The following is a 26,413-nucleotide window of genomic DNA, read 5'->3' on the forward strand; positions in this document are numbered from 1 at the left end:
CAGTGGCATGGTGGCACTGGCGACTTCAGTCCATCACAAAAGTGGCAAACGGATGGACAAGAGCACCTGACCCATGAGAATGGTCTCAAGCAAGGACATGTGTCTGATATCATGTACTCCTTGATTCGTCATTGAAAAAAAAAAATACAAAAATAACAATTAAAAAAATGATTCATCCACACAACAACACAACGTCAGTTCAAAGATAAATAGTTACAAATTGACAGTGGCAAATATTTGTAGCGTTTTTTTTTTTCTCCAACTACATCCTTTCAATTCCAGTACCCCTTTTCTTACTATATAATTTCAAATGAACAAATAGACACTTTTTAAAGCTCCTCATTGTCTCTTTTCAAAGACCATTTCAACATGAAGGGGTCATAGCGTATTACACTTGCACAACGTAAACACTAACATGCCGAGGAGGAGGAGGAGGGAGCTGTATAGGCAGTCTGGACACATCTCACACACAAGAGATGGGATAGCACTTTTTTTTTTTTTTCCCGAAACAAGATAATCCGCAAACGCTAGATCTATGTACAGTACACTTAGGAGGAGGAGGAGGAGGAGGAGAAGAGAACGAACTGGCACCGTTTGAGATCACCGTGGTGGTGGTGATGCCACGGTGGGTGCCGTGCCTGTTGGCCCCGAGACGTCTCTGTGACAATGGCACGTCCCTCCTCACAGCAGGAGTTCCTGGGCTCCTCCAAATTGGTCGCTATTAAAGACTGTACCACAAACAGCATCATGTGAAATTTAAAAAAAAAAAAAAAAAAAAAAAGACAGAAAAGAAGAACAACTCAAAAAACACACGACGCATGATTCAATACGAAGAGAGTCTGCTTTGTAAAAACACAAGGATGTTGTAGCAGAAGGTCCACTTGAAGGGAGCCAAACATCTCACAGACTATTGGCAAGTTAGCCAAAGCCTTTGATGGAGGCAATTAGTCTGTGTGTACATGTGTTTGTTTGTATGTCTGAGAGTGCCCATGCACGTTAATTCGCATTAGTTCCTCTACAGTATGTGTGTGTTTGAGAGAGAGTGTGTGTATGTGTGTGTGTGTGTGTTTATGTTTGTGTGTGGGTGTGTGTTTATCTTCCCATACAGTTCTGTAGCGTGCTGATTCACCCCAGAGTAAGAGCGAGTGTTGACATGGCACAGGCTTATTGTGGTAACCATGGAGAACTGCCCTGTGGTAGCTCCAGCACGGGCCCCGACTAAACATCTTAGCGTTAGCGCTACGCTGTATTGACCTCCTCACACCCGGCACCAGATAGCAAAACAGAACACTTCTAGAATGGAAATGAGTTCAGCGTTTGGAGGAGGTTCTCCTTCACCATGTTTAAGCCACATGATAATATTTGTAGCTGTGTGTGTGTGTGTGTGTGTGTGTGTGTGTGTGTGTGTGTGTGTGTGTGTGTGTGTGTGTGTGTGTGTGTGTGTAAATGTGTGTGTGAATAGGTGTGTGTGTGTGTGTGTGTGTGTGTGTGTGTGTGTGTGTGTATGTGTGTGTGTGTGTGTGTGTGTGTGTGTGTGTGTGTGTGTGTGTGTGTGTGTGTGTGTGTGTGTGTGTGTGTGTGTGTGTGTGTGTGTGTGTGTGTGTGTGTGTGTGGCACAGACACATAGATGCGCCTGGCATCTCAAAACAAACACCTAAGACTGGCGGAGTAGAGGTGAGGGGCGGTCTTGGGAATTAAAAATAAACTTCTTCAAAAAGGTCAAAAAGGCGAGAAATTCTGCTGCAAAAACTGTTGCTGCTGCTGTTGTTGTTGTTGTTATTTTCCTTCCTTACGTTTGTAATCCGGTCGTCATCGATAATATATTGGACTTCTTCTCTTGGTAGCAGGTAAACCTGATGAACCAGGCAGAATCAGGCAGTATCTGGATGGGACGGGGCCGCGGGGGGGGTGGTGGAGGGGTGGGTTGGGGGTCTGATCGAGCCGGCCCCATCCACTGCACTGCGCTCGGGTCGCCCTGGCTGCTATCTCACCTCCAAGCAGTCCAGGTACTCCATCACCAGGTCATAGCAGAAGCGATACTGATCCTGCAAGAAGATAGGGCCAGTTTATTCATATATCATAACTCAGGACACTAGGAGCACTACAACAATGGTGCTGTCAGATTAAGGAGGTTCACTTCACTGCATGTTACTCAGAGAACAACACACACGACTCTTGCCTCGTGGCAAGAGACGCTGCCGCTGCACCTACCAGAGACTCCACCATGTTGGGCTTGGCGTTGCGCAGGGTCTTGACGGCGTAGAAGACGTCCACCATGCTCTGGTACTGGATCATCTCCAGCAGGATGGTCGAGGCACAGAAGGTGCCGCAGCGCCCGCCGCCGTTCCTGCAGGAGGGTGCCAAGCGCAAGATGCCAGTGTGAGCCATTGAACCCCACATCTCATCAAGTGTGCCACCACAACACAACAACAACAACAACAACAACACTGAGACATCAAGAAGCCCTGGGGGGCAAGTGAGAGCATACATAGGATATCTGGTAGGCATCAAGCACACACACATGCGCACACACACACACACACACACACACACATACAAATACACACACACATAAAAATACACACACACACACACACACACACACACACAATCCCAGAATGACAACACCAACTTAACCCCATAATAAGCAGAGGTAAAGGTCAACAAACACACATCTAACACCTTGTGGTTTTCTACCCTAAAGGGATGCATGAAGCCAACCAATGGAGGCAATATTAAGATAATCAATCGCTGCCACTCGATTGGAAACCCGGGATTTTCAAGAAGAGATAAACATAGAGAGATAGAGAGCGATAAAGAGAGAGGGAGAGAGAGGGAGAGAGAGGGGGAGGGAGGGAAAGAGAGCGTGCATTCTGCATTAAATCATAATTGATTTCATCTCCATAATCTCTTCCCCTGGTTGTCGTGGGTAACACAGTGTGACAGCTGAGAGTGATGTGGTTGTGGAACGTGTCAGGGAGGACACAGAGAAATAGAGATATATAGAGAGGCCAGCGATGGAAGGGGAGACAGAGGAGAGAGAAAAACCTCATTGGAAAAGTCAAACCAAAAATACAAAGTGAAAAAAAGCAATTCTATTTGGCCCTAAATCTAAAGGACACTTTAGCATCACATCACAGACAAAAAACTGTCTGCCTATAGAGATGGGAAGTTACAGGCACACATGACTGCTGAGAGAAAGTGAATGTGCCCCCACTGTGAACAAGACCCATACAGAAGATAACACTTCCTGACAGAAGGCACAGAATGGGAGAACATTAGGAGAGACTATTTTGAAAAGATTGAAAATGTTCTCCCTGAGTTCCTGCAAGTGAGCGATGACGAGAGGGCAAAAATGAAACATGACTCCTCTTCACCGACCAATACGTGTGTACACCTGCCAAAAGCCAAGGGACTGCTGATCAACTGAAATCTAGGTATGGACACACACACATGTGATGACTGTCACTATCATTATGGTGTGTTTGTTTCCACTACTCCTTTCTTCACTGATGGACACAACCCAACTCAAATGCTTCGACAACATTATAAAATGTTACGGTCATGCTAATAAAGCTTTTCTTGAATTTGAATTTTAAAAAGTGAGGATGGAGACAGAAATTAGGAGAGAGAGAGAGAGAGAGAGAGAGAGAGAGAGAGATGGGGGGGAGTATGAAGAAAGTGAGAGAAAAATAGACAGAGACAGAGAGCGAGTGAGTGAGTGAGTGAGTGAGTGAGTGAGTGGCAGAGAGAAAAAATGAGATAGCGAGAGAGAGAAACAGAATTTAAATGGCAGAGAGAGAGAAAACGAGAGAAAAAAGTGAGAAAGAGAGAGAGAGAGTGAATGGCAGAGAGAGAGAGAAACAGAATGTGAATGGCAGAGAGAGAGAGAAAACGAGAGAGAAAGCGAGAAAGAGAGAGAGTGAATGGCAGAGAGAGAGAGAGAGAGAGAAAGAGAGAGAGAGAGAGAGAGGGAGAGAGAGAGAGAGATGGAGAGAGAGAGAGAGAGAGAGGGAGACGTGCCCTGGTTGAGGAATGAGCAGCTGTGGCGCAGACAGAGGGCCATGCCAAGCACGCAGGTGTGTGGCTACAAGAGAGCCCAGTCAGTAGCGTAGCGCCCTGCACAGCACAGGCACATTCTGCCGCTACGCCCCACATGCACTCTGAATAGGAATCATCTACCGCAATGCAGTATGCAACCCAACACTCCCCGCCAAATTGCCACGCAATTAGACAACCCCCTCACCGTTTTCAGGAGAGACCACCCCCCCCCCCCGATGTTCAGACATGCATCGCAGGGCTCTTATCAACTGACTAGAATGGCTAAGTGCTTCCGTCAGGTTAATCGCTCCAAAATTGTACAGCTCCAGGTATATGGCAGCGGTCAGCACAAGTGTGTGGCGAGCTCTTGCCAGGCCGCGGGAAGTCCGCGCGGAACCCAACCCAACGCGACAGGAGGGAGGGTGGGTGGCGGTCAGCCTTGACCGGTGCGCTGATTGACGGCTCGTCATTTCCCCCCTCTTCTGGTCTCTGGGCCAGGGAGTAGGGCGGCTGATTGGAGATCCTCTCGCATGTTAGGGGCTGCTGATTACGCCGCCATGCTGCTGGAGGCGTGCTGCTTGAAGCGCACAGTGGTGGCTCACAGCGAGGGTTCGGGTTAGAGAGGGAAAGGTGGATGGTGGGGGGATGCTGACAGGTCTCAATCTGGCCCTAGCCAAGAGGCTTCAGCAGCAAATCAAGGCAGAATTACCCCTCTTGTCAGAAAACCTGGTTGATCTTCCACGACTGTACACATGCTGTTTGACAGCAGAGTCCCACCCTTAGGCTTTGAGCTCAGGGAGTCACAGGGTCCAAAGACACTGCGCACACACTGCCACAACCGATCGCGAAACAAATCACTAAATGCAGTGACAAGTCCCTGGGAGCGGCAGCCAGACGGCAGATGAGATTTGTCTCGTGACGAGAAAGCGCTGTTTTGATCAGGACCAATCAACACCTCGCCAATCAGCGATGACGCTGACGGACGGCGGATCAAATTGGTCCCAACAGCAGCCATTTCTCTTACCCCCTCCGCAACGCTGCTACAGGAGGTGCTACTGTCAACCATCAGTGTCAATCAATGTCCACTTTCCGACAGCGACATCAAGCAAGTAGGCGTGGTGTGTTCTGCGGATGAAAGCCGCCAAGGAGGATGAAGTGCTTAGCCACTTTCTGGCAGTTTGTCTCTGATTAGCTGTGTGTGTGTGTGTGTGTATGTGTGTGTGTGTGACCTTGTGTGTGATGTGCAACCTGCTGATGCTTTATTGATCAGACACTGCCCTTTGACCGCTACTTTCAATTGTGGCTTTTCTGCTGATGCCGGAGGCTCTATAGGCCGCACTGCTGTGATAGTTGCCGTTGCCATAACAACGCGCCCGCCACATACCGTCTCTTGTCTGATTGGTCGAGCTGCACTGAAAGCATCACAATGCGGCGTGCCTCCGTCCCCTATATCTATAGTGAACCCTTAACTACCGTAGTTCTGCAGCGACTGTGGTGTCTCTGAATGCGTGTATTGTGTGCGGATGCGGTGCGGATGCGGTGCGGATGCGGTGCGGATGCGGTGCGGACGGTCACTCACAGGCAGTGGACGACGGTGCGTCCGTCCCCGCACTCCCTCTGCCACTTGTGCACGTGGGCCAGCAGGTTGAGGAAGGACTTCTTGGAGTCGGGCACGTCTCGGTACGCAGACCAGCGCAGGAACTGGAACTGGCACACCACCAGCTGACCCTCCTGCAGCTGCAGAGGAGGAGGAGGAGGAGGAGGAGGAGGAGGAGGAGGAGGAGGAGGAGGAGGAGGAGGAGGAAATGGTGGAGGGGGGCGAGGAGGTAGAGGAGGGGAGGTGAGGAACATAGAGACAGGAAAGGTCACCACAGAGTAATGTACTTGCCAACATTTGCATCAAATTATGTGAGGAGGAATTTCAGTGTGTTTGTATGGGTATGCTAATGTGCGTGTGAGTGTCTGTGTGTGTCTGTGTGTGTGTGTGTGTGTGTGTGTGTGTGTGTGTGTGTGTGTGTGTGTGTGTGTGTGTGTGTGTGTGTGTGTGTGTGTGCACAGATGTCTTAGATTGCGTGTGTGTGTTAAGTGTCACTATATGTACTCATGTGTGAATACAGTGCTCAAACACATATTTCCCAACCCATCCATCTGTTTGCATACATGCCTGCTCTGTGTGCAGTAGAATATTCTGTGTGTGTGTGTGTGTGTGTGTGTGTGTGTGTGTGTGTGTGTTTGTGTGTGCATGTGTATGTGTGTGTGTCTCTGTATGTGCGCGCGTCCATATGTGCGTGCCTGTGCACATAAGTGTGCTTGCATGTGTGTGTGCATGCATGTGTGCGTACGTGTGTGCCTTATCTTGTGGCAGTATGACTTACAGGCCTAGCCCTGTGCACAGTCCTTCACAGCTGCCACTACTGATGCTGCTGCTACTACTACTAATGCTACTACTACTGCTACTACTACTACTAATGCTACTACTACTACTGCTACTGCTGCTACTACTACTATTGCTACTGCTACTACTACTAATGCTACTGCTGCTACTACTACTATTGCTACTGCTACTACTACTACGAATGCTACTGCTGCTACTAACTGCTACTACCAGTACTACTGCTACTACAGCTACTACTGCTGCTACTACTGCTACTGCTGCTACTACTACTATTGCTACTGCTACTACTACTACTACTACTACTACTGCTACTACTACTACTAATGCTACTACTGCTACTGCTACTGCTGCTACTACTACTATTGCTACTGCTACTACTACTAATGCTACTGCTGCTACTACTACTATTGCTACTGCTACTACTACTACTACTACTACTACTACTACTACTACTGCTACTACTACTAATGCTACTAATGCTACTACTGCTACTGCTACTGCTACTACTACTACTACTACTACTACTGCTACTGCTGCTACTACTACTACTATTGCTACTGCTACTACTACTACTACTACTACTACTACTACTACTACTACTACTGCTACTAATGCTACTAATGCTACTATTGCTACTGCTACTACTACTTCTACTGCTACTACTACTAATGCTACTAATGCTACTACTGCTACAGCTGCTACTACTACTACTACTGCTGCTACTACTACTGCTGCTGCTACTGCTGCTACTACAGCTGCTGCTGCTACTACTAATATTACTGCTGCTACTACTACTGTACTACTACTACTGCTACTGCTGCTACTACTACTGCTACTACTACTACTGCTACTGCTGCTACTACTGCTACTACTACTACTGTACTACTACTACTACTACTGTACTACTACTACTGTACTACTACTACTACTACTACTGTACTACTGCTGCTGCTGCTGCTGCCCAGGCCCCAGCTGTCCCCCAGTGTGGTCAGCAGTTTTGCGGCGGAGATGAATGGCTGAGCTGGCCGAGTGGGACCAGCGGCGACCAGCCTGCTCACCCTGGAGGCCTGCTGCTCCGCCATCGCCATGCCAGCGCTGCCGGCCCCATTAATTTCACTCTAAGCCGGCTGTCCAGAGGCCGGACCTCAGGGCCAGGACACACACACACACACACACACACACACACACACACACTCTCGGGCCCAGTCCCAGATCACCGACCCAGGACACACAAACACACACACACACACACACACAAACACACACTCGGGCCCAGTCCCAGATCACCGACCCAGGACACACACACACACACACACACACACACACACACACCCTCGGGCCCAGTCCCAGATCACCGACCCAGGACACACACACACACACACACACACACACACACACACACACACACACACACACACACACACACACACACACTCGGGCCCAGTCCCAGATCACCGGGGGCCCTGGGTATAGGTGATTAGTGGGACGGATAGCAGGGATTTGCATGCGTGAGGGTGGGGACAAGCCCGTGGCTCCACACACAGAAGGACAGCAGGTCACTCCTGCTGCTCATGATAGATGGATGCACTTACATTAACCATATATGGCTATTTACAGTATCTATATGTGTATGTGTGTGTGTGTGTGTGTGCGTGTGTGTGTGTGTGTGTGTGTGTGTGTGTGTGTGTGTGTGTGTGTGTGTGTGTGTGTGTGTGTGTGTGTGATTTATACTGACAGGTTTATAAAGCAGAATTTGATAACACACATGCTTTATACATTTGGTAAAGTGTCCTTTGCTTGCAAATGTCTACACATCCCACACACACACACACACACACACACATCTTCAGCTCCCCATGTGCCCAGTGTAAGCTGCAGTGTGTCTGTGCTGGCGGTGCGGAGGCAGAGGACAGAGAAGGTCAAAGAGAACTGACAGCAACGGAGAGAGAAAGAGAGAGAACACATGAAGAGGAAAAAGAGAGTGACCGACCACACACACACACACACACACACACACACACACACACACACACACACACACACACACACACACACACACACACACACACACACACACACACACACACACACACACACACACACACACACACACACACACACACACATTCCATCTCCACACAAGCATCCCGCAGATGTACGCACAAACACACACACAAACACATTTCATCCACACACACACATCCAAAAGATGTACACACACAAACACACACAAACACACACAAACACATACACATCTCCGGTGGCGCTGCTCTGCGGGCGACCCGGACTCTCGCTGCTGCACCCAGTATCGTCTTTTCTGTTGTTGTCGTTGCGCGCAATTTTGTGACAAATTGCTCGCATATTTGTTTGTTTTCCGTATGTGTACGCGTCGTTAGTGATCACTCCTTCTATGATCCACCGTTATCCTGGCCAAGGTTGTTCAAACTAAGGAGTAAGGACTAATGGCGCCTGGCTTGACATCCCTTTTCCTCCTCGCACTGCTTGCGCTACACCTGGTCTTGTCATGCCAAACAGCACAGGCACTACCTGGGTCAATCAGAGGCTCATCACTCTCCTACACGAGAGAAGCCCTCTTGTCACTACGGTATGCCGATGTTTCTCTTCCTCCAACCGACTTGCCTGAATCCATCAAAGCCCAGTCAGTAGGCCCGGGAAGACGCCGAAGGAGAAGAGGCCGGAGAGGGGGGTCAGACAACGAGTCCGACGGCGAGGACATAGGCCTCCCCTACCGCCAATGATACTGAGTAATATCAGGTCACTGCAAAATAAAATCGCAGAGCTTCGCGTCAACACCAAGGTCTACTACGAGTACCGGGAAGCGGGCATAATCGTGCTGACTGAAACCTGGCTTCACCCGGATATTTTGGACTCTCTCGTTGAGGTGGAAGGATTTTCCCTTTCTCCGGGCGGATAGAACAGCAGCTTCGGGAAAAAGCAGAGGGGGAGGCATAGCGGTCTACGTGAACAACAAGTGGTGCCAGCAGGTCACCGTGAGGACAATGGTATGTAACCCTGACTCTGAACTTCTCTGCCTGTCGTTAAGACCCTTTTACCTGCCCAGGGAATTTGGAAATATTATCATCTGTGCAGCTTATGTTCCACCGGGTGCAAACGCAGCAAAAGCAGCGCGCAACGTAACTGACTGCATTCATGACCAACTACAGCGCACACCGGGCGCTCCGGTCTTTATTTTGGGGGACTTCAATCACTGCAGACTGGAAATTATGCTACCAGGTTATGAACAATACGTTAAGTGTGCTACCCGTAACAATAACATATTGGACAAGTGTTATGAGAATGTGCAAGGTGCCTATATGGCCACACTGAGGCCGCCGTTAGCCAACTCGGACCACAACACTGTTTACCTGATCCCCTCCTATAAAACCGTCTTTAAGAGCTGTAAACCAACATCGAAACAAGTAGCTGTGTGGTCATCATCAAGTGTTGAATCTCTAAAAGGCTGTTTTCTCAGCACGGACTGGAATATATTTCACAACCAGGACATTGACTCTGCCACTGTTGCAATAACAGACTATATTCACTTCTGCATTGATAATGTAGTCACCAAAAAGGAAGTTGTTATCTACCCAAATAACAAACCCTACATTACTAAAGATATTAAAGACTGCATTAACAGGAAGAAAATGGCTTTTAAAAGTCAGGACAAGGCTGCACTCAGACTGGCGCAGAAAGAACTTAATCAGCACTTGCGCATAGCCAGAAAAAAACAGAAGGACCTGGTAGATAAATCTCTCATGTCCTTTTTCCACAATATGAGTTGCTACCATCAGGTAGACGTTACAGGGTTCACCATTGCAGACTAAACAGATTTAAAAATTCATTTGTCCCAATATCCATCAACATTCTTAATAAACAACTTAAATAGATATAGGCCTACATTTAGGCTGCACCACATGCCATTCCTATGCCTTTGTTTTAACTCCCATCCTTTTTTTTTTTTTACCCATTAACTGTTTTAACCAGTAAGTGTTACTGGAGCTCCATGGGCAGTTCACATTCTGTCAATGGGCTCTCCTATGCTGCCACAGTAGCCTGTGTGTGTCAATGTCTCAGTGTTTCTATTTATTATGTAATGTTATGTAATGTGTTGTCTGTCATGTCCATGTTATATGTACTGGGATGCTTTGCTTTGATGAGTCCAAGACAAATTTCCCCATGGGGACATTAAAGTATATTCTATTCTTCTATTCTATAAACACATTCTCTACACACACACACACACACACACAGACACACACCCTCGAGAAATGCACACACACACATACTCACACACCCACATACGCTCCCCAGATAGCATATGCGCGCAGGCACCCTGTCATGAAGTAGGGAGGAGAGGAGAAGGGGAGAGGAGGAGAGGGGGAGGAGAAGGGGAGGGCAAGGGAGGAGGACTGAGGAGCGAGTGAAGCTCAGTTCTGCATGAGCGAGGAGGAGACAGGCCAAAAGTGACAGTGCTGCTACCCTCTGACAGACACGTCACATAACCACCCCCCATCCACACACACACACACACACACACACACACACACACACACACACAAACTCTCTCTCTCACACACACACATGCGCACACACTCTCTCTCTCACACACACACAGACACACACACACACACACACACACTCTCTCTCTTTCTCTCTCTCTCACACACACACAGACACACAGACACACAGACACACACACACACACACACACACACACTGCTACTCGCCCACATCCACTCGAGCCCAGTAGTTCCGGAAGATTCTAACCCGGCGTCATCCACTTCTTTGGGGCACTGTAGCACTGTGGCACGCTTCATGAACCATCCTCGCTAAAGAAGCAGCGTGCCAGAGAGTACGCCAGCGGCACCCTCCTTCGCCATCCAAACTTCTCCTCCTCTCTTTCTGTCTCCCTCCGTCCCTCCCTCCCTCCCTCCCTTTTTCTCTCCCTCTCTCTCTCCTTCCCTCCTTCTCTCCCATACATGAGGGGGTATGTGCACATCAAATTAATGTCAGTTAGCAGATTGGAGTTCTGCCTGCATGTGCGTGAATTGGATTTGCGCCGCGGTCTCCTGCTAGCGTGCGCTCTCTGCGTGAGCGGCGCTGCGCTGCGCGGGGGCCCCGTCCGGCGTCTGAGCGCCGTGATTAATGTCCACGCGTGGAGAGCAAACAGCACGCCAAGGAGCCGGATTAAAATGAGATGCTGTGGCATGGAGGAGTTTCACACATCTCCAGCCGTGTTGACCCATGATTTCAATCTTTAATTGAGTTTGTTTGTCTGTCTCTCTCTGTGTGTGTGTGTGTGTGTGTGTGTGTGTGTGTGTGTGTGTGTGTGTGTGTGTGTGTGTGTGTGTGTGTGTGTGATTGCCTGTGGCGTCAAAAGAGTGTGCTTATATGTGTGTTGACAATTTTTAATTGAATTTCTGAGTGTGTGCATGTCTGTGCATGCGTGTGCATGTACTGTACATGTGTGTGTGTGTGTGTGTGTGTGAGAGAGTGCGTGCTTATTGTCTGGTTATGTGTGTGCATGTACACACTCACCCTTGTAACGTTCTTCACTCGGAAGATGCGCGTGATCACGTCATCGTCGGCGGACACGGAGAGGAACTCCACCTGCATGGGACCGTACTGCTGCATACCGGGCTCTGGCCAATACTGCACACACGGCTACAGAGAGAGAGAGAGAGAGAGAGAGAGAGGGAGAGAGAGAGAGAGAGAGAGAGAGAGAGAGAGAGAGAGAGAGAGAGAGAGAGAGAGAGAGAGAGAGAGAGAGAGAGAGAGGGGAGGGGAGAAAGAGAGAGAAAAGAGAAGGGAGCGGTAGAGAGAGGAGTGGAGAGGAAAAAAGAGAGAAAGAATTTTAAAAAAGGCAGGGCGAGATACCACATGAAACATTAGAATGAAACAGAGATGTCGAGAGATAGATAGAGAGAGAGATAGCAGAGATAGATAATAACACAAAGCAATTGAGAGGAGGAGAGAGGGGGGGGCAGGACGGTTAGAGTTGCACTATAAAACACACGCGCGGGTCAAGGGGCTACTGAAGTGTTCTTTTCATTCTGTCGACAGTGAAGCTACTGAAGCGCCATTACATAACCACAACAAATCAATTCATTTCTCATCACCGGCCGGCTGCACAGAGGGTTTTGTTGACCGCCTCTCCGGGGCGGGAAGAGACAGCGAAACGCAAACAGAGCTGGAGGAGAGAGGAGAGAGGAGGGAGGAGAGAGGAGGGAGGAGGGAGGAGAGAGGAGAGAGGAGAGAGGAGAGAGGAGAGAGGGCCATTTGTAGGTCACACAGGTATCAGGGGAACCATCTGGTGTGTGTCTCTCATGTGTGTGTTCCGCTCGTGTGGGGAGAGTGGGCTCGCCTGAAGGTCAACCTTCGAAAAGCGACACTCATGTGATTGTGTGTGTGTGTGTGTGTTTGGCTGCCAACTTAAGCAAATGGGGCAAGAGAGAAAAAAATACACACAAAGCAGGAGAAGGTTGAGCCACCCATGAGTGCCTAGTCTGCGCCCCTCCAACTGCACCGGAGCACAGGCAGCAAGCAGACCAGCATCACAGGGAGAACGTGACAGAGGAACCGCAACACAATGTCCACCAGAACACCACTACAGTGGAACCGCAACACAATGTCCACTAGAACACTAATGTCCACTAGAACACCATTAGAGTGGACCAGCAACACAATGTCAACTAGAACACCACTACAGTGGAACCGCAACACAATGTCCACTAGAACACTAATGTCCACTAGAACACCATTAGAGTGGACCAGCAACACAATGTCAACTAGAACACCACTACAGCGAAACCGCAACACAATGTCCACTAGAACACCACTACAGTGGAACAGCAGCACAATGTCCAATAGAAGACCACTACAGCGGAACCACAACACAATGTCCACTAGAACACCACTACAGCAGAACAGGTGACGAGAGAGGGAGCGGAGGAGGGAAGAGAAATAAAGAGACGGCCAGAGAGAGAGAGAGAGAGAGAGAGAGAGAGAACTGCTGATTCAGTTGACATTTTCCAAGTTTAGCGTCAGTTTCTCATAGTTATCGTACATGATAATAAGATGTCAACAAGAAGAGACATACAGAGCAGTAGTTCTACTCCACTATAAAAAAGGAGCCTATTTACTGCACATAGGCTATGGCAGATGTAATAGCTTACAGTCTAGCAGGTTGGGAAGTGGATGATGAGAAAGTAAAAGTAGGGCATCAGCAAGGCAAACAAAAGTTGAGATTGCTTTTGACAAAGTTCAATAAAAAAAAAAGGAAAAGAAACGGTGCTCCGAATACTGATCCTGTTGTCTCTGAAAGTTTCTCTAATTGACGCGTTTAACCACGATTTGGATTACACCTGCTTTTAAAAGGCAGACACTTTTCACCGCAAACCTGACGTTCCCTGTTATGTCTGTTACCAAATACCAAATCAATCGTTATTAACACTTCTCCTACCATGTGTTCGCACAATACTCCCACTTTCCCCTTGACCTTCCCATAAATGCATATGCATCAATAAAAAAAGCGCAGATAGTCATTCTGTACTTCAATGCCAAAATGTGCTTTGATCCACGTGCAATCAGTTTTGTACATACAATGGCATGTGCAGCATCAGAAACAGGTGGCAATTTGCCATTAATTCTGAGTACATAAGACCCTGAGCCACTATGCTTTTTTTAATCATTTACTGGAAAAAAACACTGTTAAGTGGGGAACACAAACACTGTTCTTTTTTTTTAAGTGGGGAACACAAACACTGAACGGACAAACATTTGACCTTGACAACAAGAGACTGGACTCAAGGAGCGCACTTATTAGATGAAGCGGCAGCAGAATGAGGAGAGAGGAGAGTGGAGAGAGATAGAGAGAGAGAAAGGAAGAGAGATAGAGAAAGGAAGAGAGAGAGAGAGAGAGAGAGAGAAAGGAAGAGAGATAGAGAAAGGAAGAGAGAGAGAGAGAGAGAGAGAGAGAGAGAGAGAGAGAGAGAGAGAGAGAGAAGATCAAAGAGGCTAGAACAAACTCAGGCAATAAAACAGCAGAGAATACAGAGAGCGGAACATCACAAATAGACCAACAAAAAACCAAAACAAAACAACAACAACGCCACACGGAGAGAAATTAAATATATACGGGACTAGACGGAGCGAGAGACCGAGGCGTACGAGAGGACAGCGGCCACCGAGCGAGCTTCATCCGAGAGCGCAAGCCAGTGATCTACAACCTGTCGTAACCCCTAATCACCGGGTGGATGAGACCTCACATAGCTTTCAATTACCTCTAGGCGTGCTGATGGGTTTGTCTGCCTAATAGCCAGTCAGCAGATCAGCATTTTCCAATTTAGGGAAACGCGTGTGTGTGGCCCGCGCGGCAGATGGCTACAGTAATTTCGGAATGACTGATCAAGAGCATCCATCATGAAGATGGGCGAGATGGCCGTGATTCATTGTGGGAGATCAGAGAGTCGGCATTTGTCAGGTGCGGCGGCCGCGCCGAATGGAGAGAAAATTGCTCCCGTGTCAAAATATACTCACTGGCATGTGCCGCCGGTGTAGGTGTGGGAGTGTGTCTATGGCTGGAGGTACGAGAACATGTACGCACAAACACACACATGCATTCATACACACACTCACTCACACACACACACACACACACACACAGATGCATGCAAATGTATGCACTCGTACAGTACACACACACACACACACTCTCTCTCTCCCTCTCCCTATCTCTTTCTTTTTCTCTGGCATATGCACCACTCTCACTTGTTCTCAGGCTATCTAACTCACACACTCACATTCAGAGCATTTGACACACACCATCCCACACTGGTGTTTGCCAGCCAAGTGTTGTGTGTGTGTGGGTCTATGTACATGAGATACAGATGGTACGGGTTGAGAATGCTCCTTTCTTTCCCGCACATCGGGACTCCCGAAGCATCGGGAAAACTGCAACCGCAAGGGGGCAACATAGACCGCCCTAATAATATGAAGGTTCGGCTCATGGAAAAACCCGAGGACACCGCGCTGGTGACGAGCGGAGAAAAGAGACATCACGCTCGGCATGTCAGATTGCAGTTTCAGAGTTTTCGAATGTTTTACAGCCTACCTCACAGCTGGCTCTCTCACTCGACGTAGCCTATAACTCAGTCAGTCCAGCAGAGATGCCAGAGCAACGTTTTGGTCAATGGAGAGGGAGAGAAATGCTCCGCATATCCGTCTAATTTAATCCGTCTCATTTAATCATTAAAATGAAGGTGATGACTGGCGAAATTATAATCAAACGACGTTTCAATAAACCATTGTTGAAATTAATGAAAATGGTTTTAGAAGCCTTCAATTCAACCTGAAAGACTCGATAGGCAACCTTAGATTAATTCATTAATTCATTACGGTTACAAACCGCATTTCCGTGAATAGGCTATTATTGTCAAGGCGAAGACGAAAGAGATGGACAAGATGGACATTTAGGCTACATTTATGCTAGGAATACTTAGAAATGTGTAGGCCTATAGGCTATTTTAAAACGGAGGCATGTTCATTTTAACCGGCGACGCTGGGTAGCTTACCCAGCACTTTATCACAGATTTTGTCCCCACCACTTTTGACAACTGAAAATAAAATGTATTTAACAGAAATATCTTTAATAGGCATACATGCCTATCATGTCACTTTACTTATAACCGTAGGCTACATGCATGGAGAAGATCGCGCATTTTGTAACATTGTATGGATGGTCATGCGATAGGGCAGTGAGGGTGATTCATTGTAACCATCGACTAGTAGGCCTAGTTCCGCAAAAGAAGTTTCTAGCAACTTAGAATATATGGATCTCGTTATGCATGTTCATGTTGATTCAGAGATAGACATAGACTACCGTGGGCTACTGTGCGTCAATATAACAGCATTTTATCATGTGGTGAATTAATGACTAACGTCAGTTTAACATGTCAGAACTTTTGATCGGCGTTTCAAGTGCATGCTGCGAATAAATGAACTCGACTGACTGAATCCTTTATATTTGTTGGCTAAGTGCGAAGATATTGATACTCGAACGGTGGCGTAACTGGATGAGGCATCTTAATCACACGTCAGCGACCGGGGTTCAAAACTTACTCTACGAACCTCCGGAACCCATTAAGACAAGAGGCATTATTTTATTAAAAAGTTTTGCGATTTTTTTTATGATTGCGATGTTTGCTGAAAAGAAAAGTTAATATGTGAATTCGTGGTTCAGCGCGCGCGCGCACACACACACACACACACACACACACACACACACACACACACACACACACACACACACACACACACACACACACACACACATTTTTTAATTTACATAATAGGGCTCGGGCACACGCCTTGAACTCTAGGAATATCGCCGCCATTTGGTAGCGCACTGAACGTAATATCCATTCATTCAGATGCACAAGACAAGAAGCAGAAATATAGTAGCGATTTATTATTTTCCTCTTGCGATCGTGGGTTGCACTGTTACACCCCACTACACAGCAACATACGACCAAGAAGGCAAAAACTAAGTAACAGGAACACACTAAAAGGCGGGAGTAAATCCATAGTAATCCATAGTAAACTAAGGAGTGAAGCTGCCAATGTGGCTGTGCCCGCGAAGTTTTGATGTCATGATCCCGAGCCCTAGTGTCAGGAAGTGTCTGTCGAGAGAGAGGGGGGAGGGAGGCAATCGTCCTCAATGCAGCATATAGGTAGGCTATAATGTCTAGTGAACTGGTTAGACAAGTGTGGGGGAGGGGGAATGATCGCACAAGACAATTGCTCTTCATGAAATGGGTAGTCTCACAGACGTTTGTCGATGTTTAAACGTAGCCTACTACATCACTTGCGAAATCGGACGTGGCACATAGAATTATTAGGCTACTGGATTTAATATAGCAAGTCCATATACTTTGTTCATCCTATATTAAAATGTAATGTGCTGCGGGGAAGCATTGGGGAAGTCAGTTTAAGTTGTCCTGTAACAATTTGCCTCTTATTATAATCAAGAGTAACACGAAAAACACAAATATCATGTATTGTGTCGTAAACAGTTAATGACTTCGTGGCCACTATGCGCAACTGCATCGCGCAGTGAGCTGAAGGATAGGAGGACCGACACTTATTAACACAAAGCTTTGTAAAGCACTAACAACCACCCCTCAAAGTTCATTGTCCATAAGTCCAAACAATAAGTATAAAAATTCGACAATCCAAAACGATAACGAGATCTCCCAGAAACGAAAAACAAGTTTGTTGAGTAGCCTAGTCCTTCCAACAATCTCAGCTTTTGCGTTTGTTAGATAAAAGGCATTCTGTCCTGCTGTATTCCAATGAGAAAAAATCATCCACAAGGTAGGCTAAGGGTCACGGTAATGCAGCATGCAGGAATCTATATACGCACAAAACGAATGAATGGGTTATATCGGCCAAAACGAATGAATGGGTTGGGAGAGTCGTCTGGCTGTGTCAGCAGACTGCAGTCGGTCTCGAGGGGTTAAATAACGCACGTACTTGAATTTCAATCTGAAGAAGACCACACGGTCGAAACGTCATTCCTTTGTGATAAAGAAAATAAAATAAAATCAAAAAAGAAGGATTTCAAGTGTGCGAACCTTTTTCCATTTTTTTATGATTTAGCCTACTCTTGTTCTGCACCTTGACCGGGGATGTGCACAAACTTTTTTACTACACTTGAATTTTAAACCAACCATCCTATAGCCATACTTTAATAATCAGATGTTATGCTCATTTTTGTAGGCTACACCTCACCGGCAAGCACGCACGCAAATGCTGCTTTTATTGCACATCTACAATATTGGCCAGGCTATATAGAATAGGCTTTTAGGACTGTATTTTGCCTTCGTGCAACTTTAGTTGTGCTCAATCTAAATTATTGTCAGTAAGAATAGGTCATATTACCAAATGGCGAACCTCGAAAATTATTTAGGATATAGAGCCGTGTCCATTACGCATGCAGTTATTTTTTAGGCTATTGTTTTATTTGAGTATTTTTGTCTACCATGGCAAACATAGTTGAAACGTTCGCTCTAAACTTATGTATTTCCAATCGGCTTTCACAATCAGCTACAGCTGCGCATGAAAACTTGCAATGTCTTTACAGAACTGCTTTCACTTCCCCGAGTCGCGAACGCAACATGCACAACAACCGATATTTAGCAAACACATGCATTTCCAGCTCTCAAAACCGATGAGGTCCAGATCTCAGTGGACTCAAAGCTGCCTACAGCCATGCATAGTAAGCCTAATGATAGCCTAATAGTTATGACATTAATAGCCTATTAATGTTTAGTGTTTAACTTTCTGTTTAGTGTTGATAACACAAAGGCCTTCACGTTGTGTGGCAGTGCTTGCTTGCCCTTCGATCCATCCCAGTTGGTGGTTTTGCACCTGTCCCTGAGTTATAGTCTATATGAGTAAGCGCTTATGCTCTAACCGCATAATAAAAGAAGCACCTGCAGCAGTGCTTATGGCAAGGCTATTAACACCTGTCACTGAGCTATGGACAAGCAGTTATGCTCGAAAATTATCATAATAACAGACACACCTAATTGTATGGCTCTATGTTTGAACACATCAAATTAGCAAGCATTTCCTCCCGATAGCAGCAACGTTTGCTTTTTTTTTCTGTCGGTCCGCGGTTGCTTGGTCAATTGCGCAGCAAATTATCAGATGAAGCGGACCTAATTTCACTCCATGTCTCGCGGACCAGCAGCAGTCTCCACGTTTCGCGGCCCATAGTTTGAGAAACGCTGCATTAAAGTGTCATTAAGTTGTAGGCTATATGTTTAGTGTTTTCTTTGTGTGTTTTGCATTGTAGTGTGTTTGCATTGAGTAGTTCCTTAAAATACGGAACAAAGAGCGTCCCGTAGGCTATCTGTTCAATACAGAAGAAGACTTTTACTTATATATTTCTTATAACGAAACGCGAAGAAAAAATACGAGGACTGACCATCTCGCCTCTCCGCGTTTCCCCCAATATCATGGCGACAAAGAGAAATAAATATGATTGGACATTTTAATGTTTGTAGCGCGCCAGTTTACCCAGTGTGTGTGCATTGAGTAGTTCCTTAAAATACGGAACAAAGAGCGTCCCATAGGCTATCTGTTCAATAAAGAAAAAGACTTTAACTTTTACTTATATATTTCTTATAACGAAACGCGAAGAAAAAATACGAGGACTGACCATCTCGCCTCTCCGCGTTTCCCCCAATACCATGGCGGCAAAGAGAAATAAATATGATTTGACATTTTAATGTTTGTAGCGCGCTAGTTTACCCAGTGTGTGTGCATTGAGTAGTTCCTTAAAATATGGATCAAAGAGCGTCCCGTAGGCTATCTGTTCAATACAGAAGAAGACTTTAACTATTACTTATATATTTCTTATAACGAAACGCTGCATTGAGTAGTTCCTTTAAATAGCCTACGGAACGAGCGTCCCGTAGACTATCTGTTTAATACGGAAGAAGACTAACTATTACTTATATATTTCTTATAACGCTGGCTGAAGGCGATTTCTATAACCATTTTCATTCATTTCAACAATGGTTCATTGAAGTGTCGTTTGAATGATTTCGCCAGTCATCACCTTCATTTTAATGATTCAATGAGATTAAGGAGTCGACTATTGACGGATATGCGGTCTTCATCATTAAATGCAGTTGAAACTTTCTGCCACCTGGTGGTTGTTTGGGTACATTGCCTTAGCCTCGAAAAAAATCGGCTTGACGCACTGCGGGATCTCTTCGGGAGTCCCGCGGGAGAAGGTGCATTCTCAACCCGTACCCACTGTAGTGTGGATGGTAGCGCGACTGTACTGTACAAACCAAAACACCGCCCCTGACCCAAAACACACACACACACACACACACACACACACACACACACACACATACACACACACACATCCTCTCTCTCTCTCTCTCTCTCTTCTCTGTCTTCTCTCTCTCTCTCTCTTTCTCTCACACACACACACGGACACACACACACACACACACACACACACACACACACAGAGTTCAGTGTCAGTATCAGTACTGCCTGAAAAAAGATATATGCTTGTGCCCTTACACAAATGCAGATGCATGCCCCCACGCATACTAACATTCACAATATAAACAATGCAGACAATCAAAGGCTTTGTGGTAATAATGTTTTCTTGCAGAAGCCTACAGTACATGTGCGTGTGTTCCAATTCAAGTTGTGTAGGCTAGGAATAATGACAGCATAATCTGCATACATTAAACCCAATCTCTCTCTCTCACACACACACACACACACACACAAACGAATATAACACTCACTCAAGTAGAATTGGACAACCTCTCTCTCAAACATGCACACACAACACTCGCCCAAGCAGAGTTGGACAATCTCTCAAACACACACACACACACATACACACACGCATGCACGCACACACACACACTCACACACACACACACACACACACACACATACACATACACTGTACATAACACTCACCCAAGCAGAGTTGGACAATCTCTCTCTTCACACACACACACACACACACACACACACACACACACACACACACACGTACATTATTCCAAACGCTCACCCAGGCAGAGTTGGACTGGTTGAGCTGGTTGAGCATGACCACGGAGGTGCATCCGTAGTCGAAGACCAGCCTCCAGAAGTCGGCGGTGGTGCCGGGCAGCGGGTGCGGCGTGACGATGAAGGAGGCCTGCTGGTGGAAGCTGTCGGCCAGCGCCGCATTGATGTAGTTGTTGCTCTCGCCCTCCGTGGTCACCAGGAAGGCCAGCGCGCGGTCCGGCGGCAGCACGTCCATGCTGCGGTTCTTCTCCCGGTTGCGCGGCAACAGCGCGATGCTGCACTCCTCCACGTCCAGGTGCGGCGTCACCGAGTTCAGCGTCTGCGCAGGCAGGAGGTCAAAGGTCAGAGAGAGAGAGAGAGAGAGAGAGAGAGAGGTCAATAAAGACCACAAGGAGAGAGAGAGAGAGAGGTCAATAAAGACCACAAGGAGAGAGAGAGAGAGAGAGAGAGAGAGAGAGAGAGAGAGAGAGAGAGAGAGAGAGAGAGATATCAATAAAGACCACGAGGAGAGAGAGAGAGAGAGGTCAATAAAGACCACAAGGAAAGAGAGAGAAAGAGAGTGGCCGTAATAGGGAGGGCTTTATATGGCACTTTTAGAAACAACTTGACATCTTACAACACTCCAGAGGCGAGTGGCCATACTGTATGAATCTGTCCACGCACTGTTCATTCTGTTTTCCTCACAGATGTTTCTTTTATTACCTCCATAGCTAGCCAATCTTAGCAAGACGCCCACTCAAGCTTGATACCGATGCAAGATAAGAGGCAGCAGGATGTTGCATGATACACATATTATGTTGATCAAATGAAAACATGTTTTAATTCAATATGTAGGCTACACATGTTTAACCCTCATGTTGTCCTCAAATCTTACCGACGTTCGTTGTCCTTGGGGTCAATTTGACCCCAGCTAAAAAAACTCTCAAAAAATGATTAAAATTATTTTTTTTACCCAATTTTTTTTGTGGTAGGTACTTAACAAGAGTGTAATAACCACCATCAAAAGCCCTACAAAACAATCCCACCCCCCCACACCCCTTTATGAACCCTGGAACCCTGACTGGCAATATGGTCAATCCAGTGTCAACAGCCCAAAAGCTTTTCAGACCTGCCAAAATAACTTATATGTAATATGTACTTGTATATGCAATAATGATAATAACTACATGTTCTCATACTATTACAATAATAATATCCATAATTTGTCAAATATTCATTTTCATCATGTTTCATAAAAATGGGGTCAAATTGACCCCAATACCACCAACGTAACTATTTTTTTTACAGGACATTGAAAACATATTTTTGTGCAAATTTCATGTTTACTCTGTTGTACCCTTCAAATGAGGAAAAGTCATGAAACTTGAAGCAAAACAAAAAAAGTGAACCATATATTTTATGATGTTAAACACTGTTTGGGGTCAAATTGACCCCAAGGACAACATAAGGGTTAACTCTGGACAACATTTGGATGACTTTAGGTCTACAGCAATCAGGACAATATAGGCTATATAAAAATATTAATTTTAATGAACTTTTGTTTTCATTTTTGATTATGCCATGGAGCCACTGCAGGGGGCAAAAGGGCTGGGTTGCCTACTGCTAATCTGGACCGGAGACTGTCAATCAAGCCGTTGAAGTCTGCAGCTCTGAAAATCATCTTCCTGGTCAAAGGCAGAGGAATGCTAATGCCCCTGATTGGCTAAATCAGATATGCTCAGCTAATCAAGATTGCTAGTCAGTTATGCAGAGAAGAAACAGATGGAGACCACACAAAGCGGGCGGGGGGCGGGAGATGGGAGTGTGTGTGTGTGTGTGTGTGTGTGTGTGTGTGTGTGTGTGTGTGTGTGTGTGTGTGTGTGTGTGAGTGTGTGTGTATGTGTGTGTGTGTGTGTGTGTGTGTGTGTGTGTGTGTGTGTGTGAGTGTGTGTGTACTGTATGTGTGTGTGTGTATGTGTGTGTGTGTGTGTGTGTGTGTGTGTGTGTGTGTAGGGGGGAGGGGTGGGGGGGGCTCCAAACTATGGCAGCGTGCTAGTCTCATGACAGAGCAATCCAATCAACTGTTTCCAAATTATAATTGCTGCAGCGAGAAAATGGGAAAAATATTCACAGGTGGTGTGGGAAAAAAAAGGCAGAGTTAACAGGACAAATGAGAACCCGGAGAGAGGCCGGTGGACGAGCAGCGTGGAGCTGTACGTCTCAGACAAAGATGATTAAGTCCATTCCCTTGTTGGCTATTACACTGCTTTGTACTTCCACTGTGTTACGCAGCCAGACAGCAAAGCAGCGCAGTAGGAGACTCCTTTGAAAGGCCTTTAGAGCCACTGCCATGGTGCAAAACAGTCCACCCAGCAGAGGCCTCATCTAAGACTACGCCATGCATAATGAATGGGTGTGTTAGGAGCTCATCAGAAACGCGGCAGCTGGAAAAAGAAAAAAATAATAAAAAACAGGAATGTGGCGCACCTATTTCCTTTGATGAGCGACGCACTGCATATCCCGACCTGCTTCTGTTACAATATGAAAGGAATTCCAGGATGGCTAATGCATTGCATTTCTAATACATTTGGGAGATGCTAATATTGGCCTCGCAGACCTATGTCATTATGAGACTATGTGAATATGTGTGTGTGTGTGTGTGTGTGTGTGTGTGTGTGTGTGTGTGTGTGTGTGTGTGTGTGTGTGTGTGTGTGTGTGTGTGTGTGTGTGTGTGTGTGCGTGCGTGCGTGCGTGCGTGTGTGTGTGTGTGTGTGTGTGTGACACTGCATTTCTGTGTGTTTCTGTAAAAAACTGACTGCATTTTACATTACTGTGTTTCTGTAAAAAACTGACTGCATTTTACATTACTGTGTTTCTGTAAAAACTGACTGCATTTTACATTACTGTGTTTCTGTAATAAAATGACTGCATTTTACATTACTGTGTTTCTGTAAAAAAACTGACTGCATTTTACATGACTGTGTTTCTGTAAAAAACTGACTGCATTTTACATGACTGTGTTTCTGTAAAAAACTGACTGCATTTTACATGACTGTGTTTCTGTAAAAAACTGACTGCATTTTACATTACTGTGTTTCTGTAAAAAACTGACTGCATTTCTGTGTGATTGCATGTATGGCAGTGCACACACATCAGCAGAGATAAAAGTCACATGTGTTCACTTCCTGAATCAGTTACAGTACGGTGTCCTCCATGAAAAACACTCACTTCCAACAGAAATCTGAGACTTCCCATGACCCTCTTCTCCCTAAACCACCTCCTACTGAGTATAAAATGACACACTACAATAGACATTCAAGTGGATTAATGTGTGTGTGTGTGTGTGTGTGTGTGTGTGTGTGTGTGTGTGCGTGCATGTGTACAGTATGTGTCTGTATGTGTATGTTTATGTAGGTGTGTGTGTGTCTTTGTGTGTGTGTGTGTGTGTGTGTGTGTGTGTGTCTGTGTGTGTGTGTGTGTGTGTGTGTGTGTGTGTGTGTGTGTGCTGGCTGTCTGGTTGGCACACAGACATGGCCACATGCCTTTGAAATGAGAGACGCTGAATCAATGAAGGTGCTCTTAGCAAGCGATGGCCCTAACTCTGTATGAGATAAGATGACATTAAAACGTGTACGCATTTCAAAAGCCGAGGCCAGGCCACGCAAGCCGACAGGCAGCAGCTAGCTCACACACACACGCACACACACACACACACACACACACACACACACACCACACACACTTTCCACAATTTCATGAATTTTCAACAGTAGCTTCCCACTTCGAGCACAGTAATCTTGACTGTAATTCATGACTGCATGGCTATACTGTATGTGAGGCAGATGATTGGCAATTGTTAGCTATTGTGTGACCATCTGCACTGATGTGGCTACCTGCAGTGGCATGGAAAGTGGTCAATCACATCCGACATGCCCAGTGTGTTCGGCTCTCTTTGTCTGTGATGGTGTATCTTATATTTTTTTACAAATAACCTCATCCAGCCCTGCTCCATGCATAATAAATATGAGTGCTATGCGATCAAAAAGGGCAGCTACGGGAGAAATAAAAACAGGAGTGCGGTGGAGTGTGCCCATTTCCTTAGATGAGCTGCTCACTGTGCATTCTGGTACATTCCGCACCGGCTCTGACAATGGTGATACAGTAGGTGGAAAAAAGAGTACTCGGGTGGATAATGGTCTAAATGCGTTGCGCTCTCTCTCTCTAGCGCCGCTGCTAGGTGGGTTGTGGGCAGAGGGCAGTGTGGGGCACGGCGCTGACCTGGTACTCCTCGCGGAGCTGGGACGAGTTGCTCTGAGTGTCCACCCGCAGCATCTCCTTGTAGGTGGGCGCGAACTCGTTCACCAGGATGGCAGTCTCTCCACACAGGCAGGCCTCCAGAATGGCATCGTGGATGAATATGTACTGCTCCTGACACAGGAGGAAGAGAGAAGGAAAGAGAGAGAAGAGAGAGAGAGAGAGAGAGAGAGAGAGAGAGAGAGAGAGAGAGAGAGAGAGAGAGGGAGAGACTCCATTCAGCGAGTCAAATAAAGAGGATCAAGAAAATGTAACACCCACAGATGTAACACTTCCCACAACCATTCGTTGCATTTCATAGATCCCACTTAAAAGTAATAAACCTTTAACTAGAAATGCAATTCCAAGGAATTACCAGTGCATGAAAATGCAAAAAAAATTAAATATGGCTACTAAGGTGTAGCTAGGGTAAACATGGTGGTTGCATAGTTTAAAGAGAGTTGATAGTGTTAAGGTAGACATTTTAAAGCTTAAACATTCCTGTTCTAACTTAACTAATAATTTCTAACAGGTATTCTAAAATGTTAACTATGTTAACAATGCTAACCAGGTTGATAAGTTAACTTAGCATTTTTAGCATTACTGCTAGAAATCATCAGCTAACTATGCTAACATTGCTAACTATGTTAACAATGCTAACCACGTTGATTAGCTAACTTAGCTAATCATTTTAGCAGTTGTGCTAAAAATGCTAACAATGCTAACAATGCTAACCAGGTTGATTAGCTAACTTAGCTAATCATTTTTAGCAGTTATGCTAAAAATGCTAACTATGTTAACAATGCTAACTATGCTAACCATGCTAACAATGCTAACTTGCTAGTGAGGACTTTTATTTTGAAACAGTAGTTGCTAGGGTATCCATGGTGCCCACTATCAGGAATAAAGAAGTTACTGTAGTATTATCATGTTGGTTGCTATGGAAACTGTCAAAAATGCTTAATTTAAATGGTTGCTATGTTGGTTGCTAGGTACATGGAGGTTTCATTTAGTTGACTGGAGGCATAGTTGATGATAACTGACAGTTGGAATGGTTGAACAGTTAAA

At 46.0% G+C, this 26,413-nt stretch overlaps 1 protein-coding gene across 1 annotated transcript in view; it reads right to left on the reverse strand.

Moving 5' to 3' along the window:
- Nucleotides 1-1,982: 1,982 nt before the first annotated feature.
- ptprub (protein tyrosine phosphatase receptor type Ub) overlaps nucleotides 1,983-26,413 on the reverse strand; it is a 266,158-nt gene continuing 241,727 nt past the window's right edge. The window contains 6 exon segments of the mRNA XM_062539277.1: nucleotides 1,983-2,045; nucleotides 2,212-2,347; nucleotides 5,621-5,778; nucleotides 11,996-12,121; nucleotides 21,078-21,392; nucleotides 25,331-25,480. Of these exon segments, the coding sequence (XP_062395261.1) occupies nucleotides 1,983-2,045; nucleotides 2,212-2,347; nucleotides 5,621-5,778; nucleotides 11,996-12,121; nucleotides 21,078-21,392; nucleotides 25,331-25,480 (948 nt within the window).

The sequence above is a fragment of the Sardina pilchardus genome, chromosome 6 (assembly GCF_963854185.1).
Source record: "Sardina pilchardus chromosome 6, fSarPil1.1, whole genome shotgun sequence".
NCBI classification, from domain to species: domain Eukaryota; kingdom Metazoa; phylum Chordata; class Actinopteri; order Clupeiformes; family Clupeidae; genus Sardina; species Sardina pilchardus.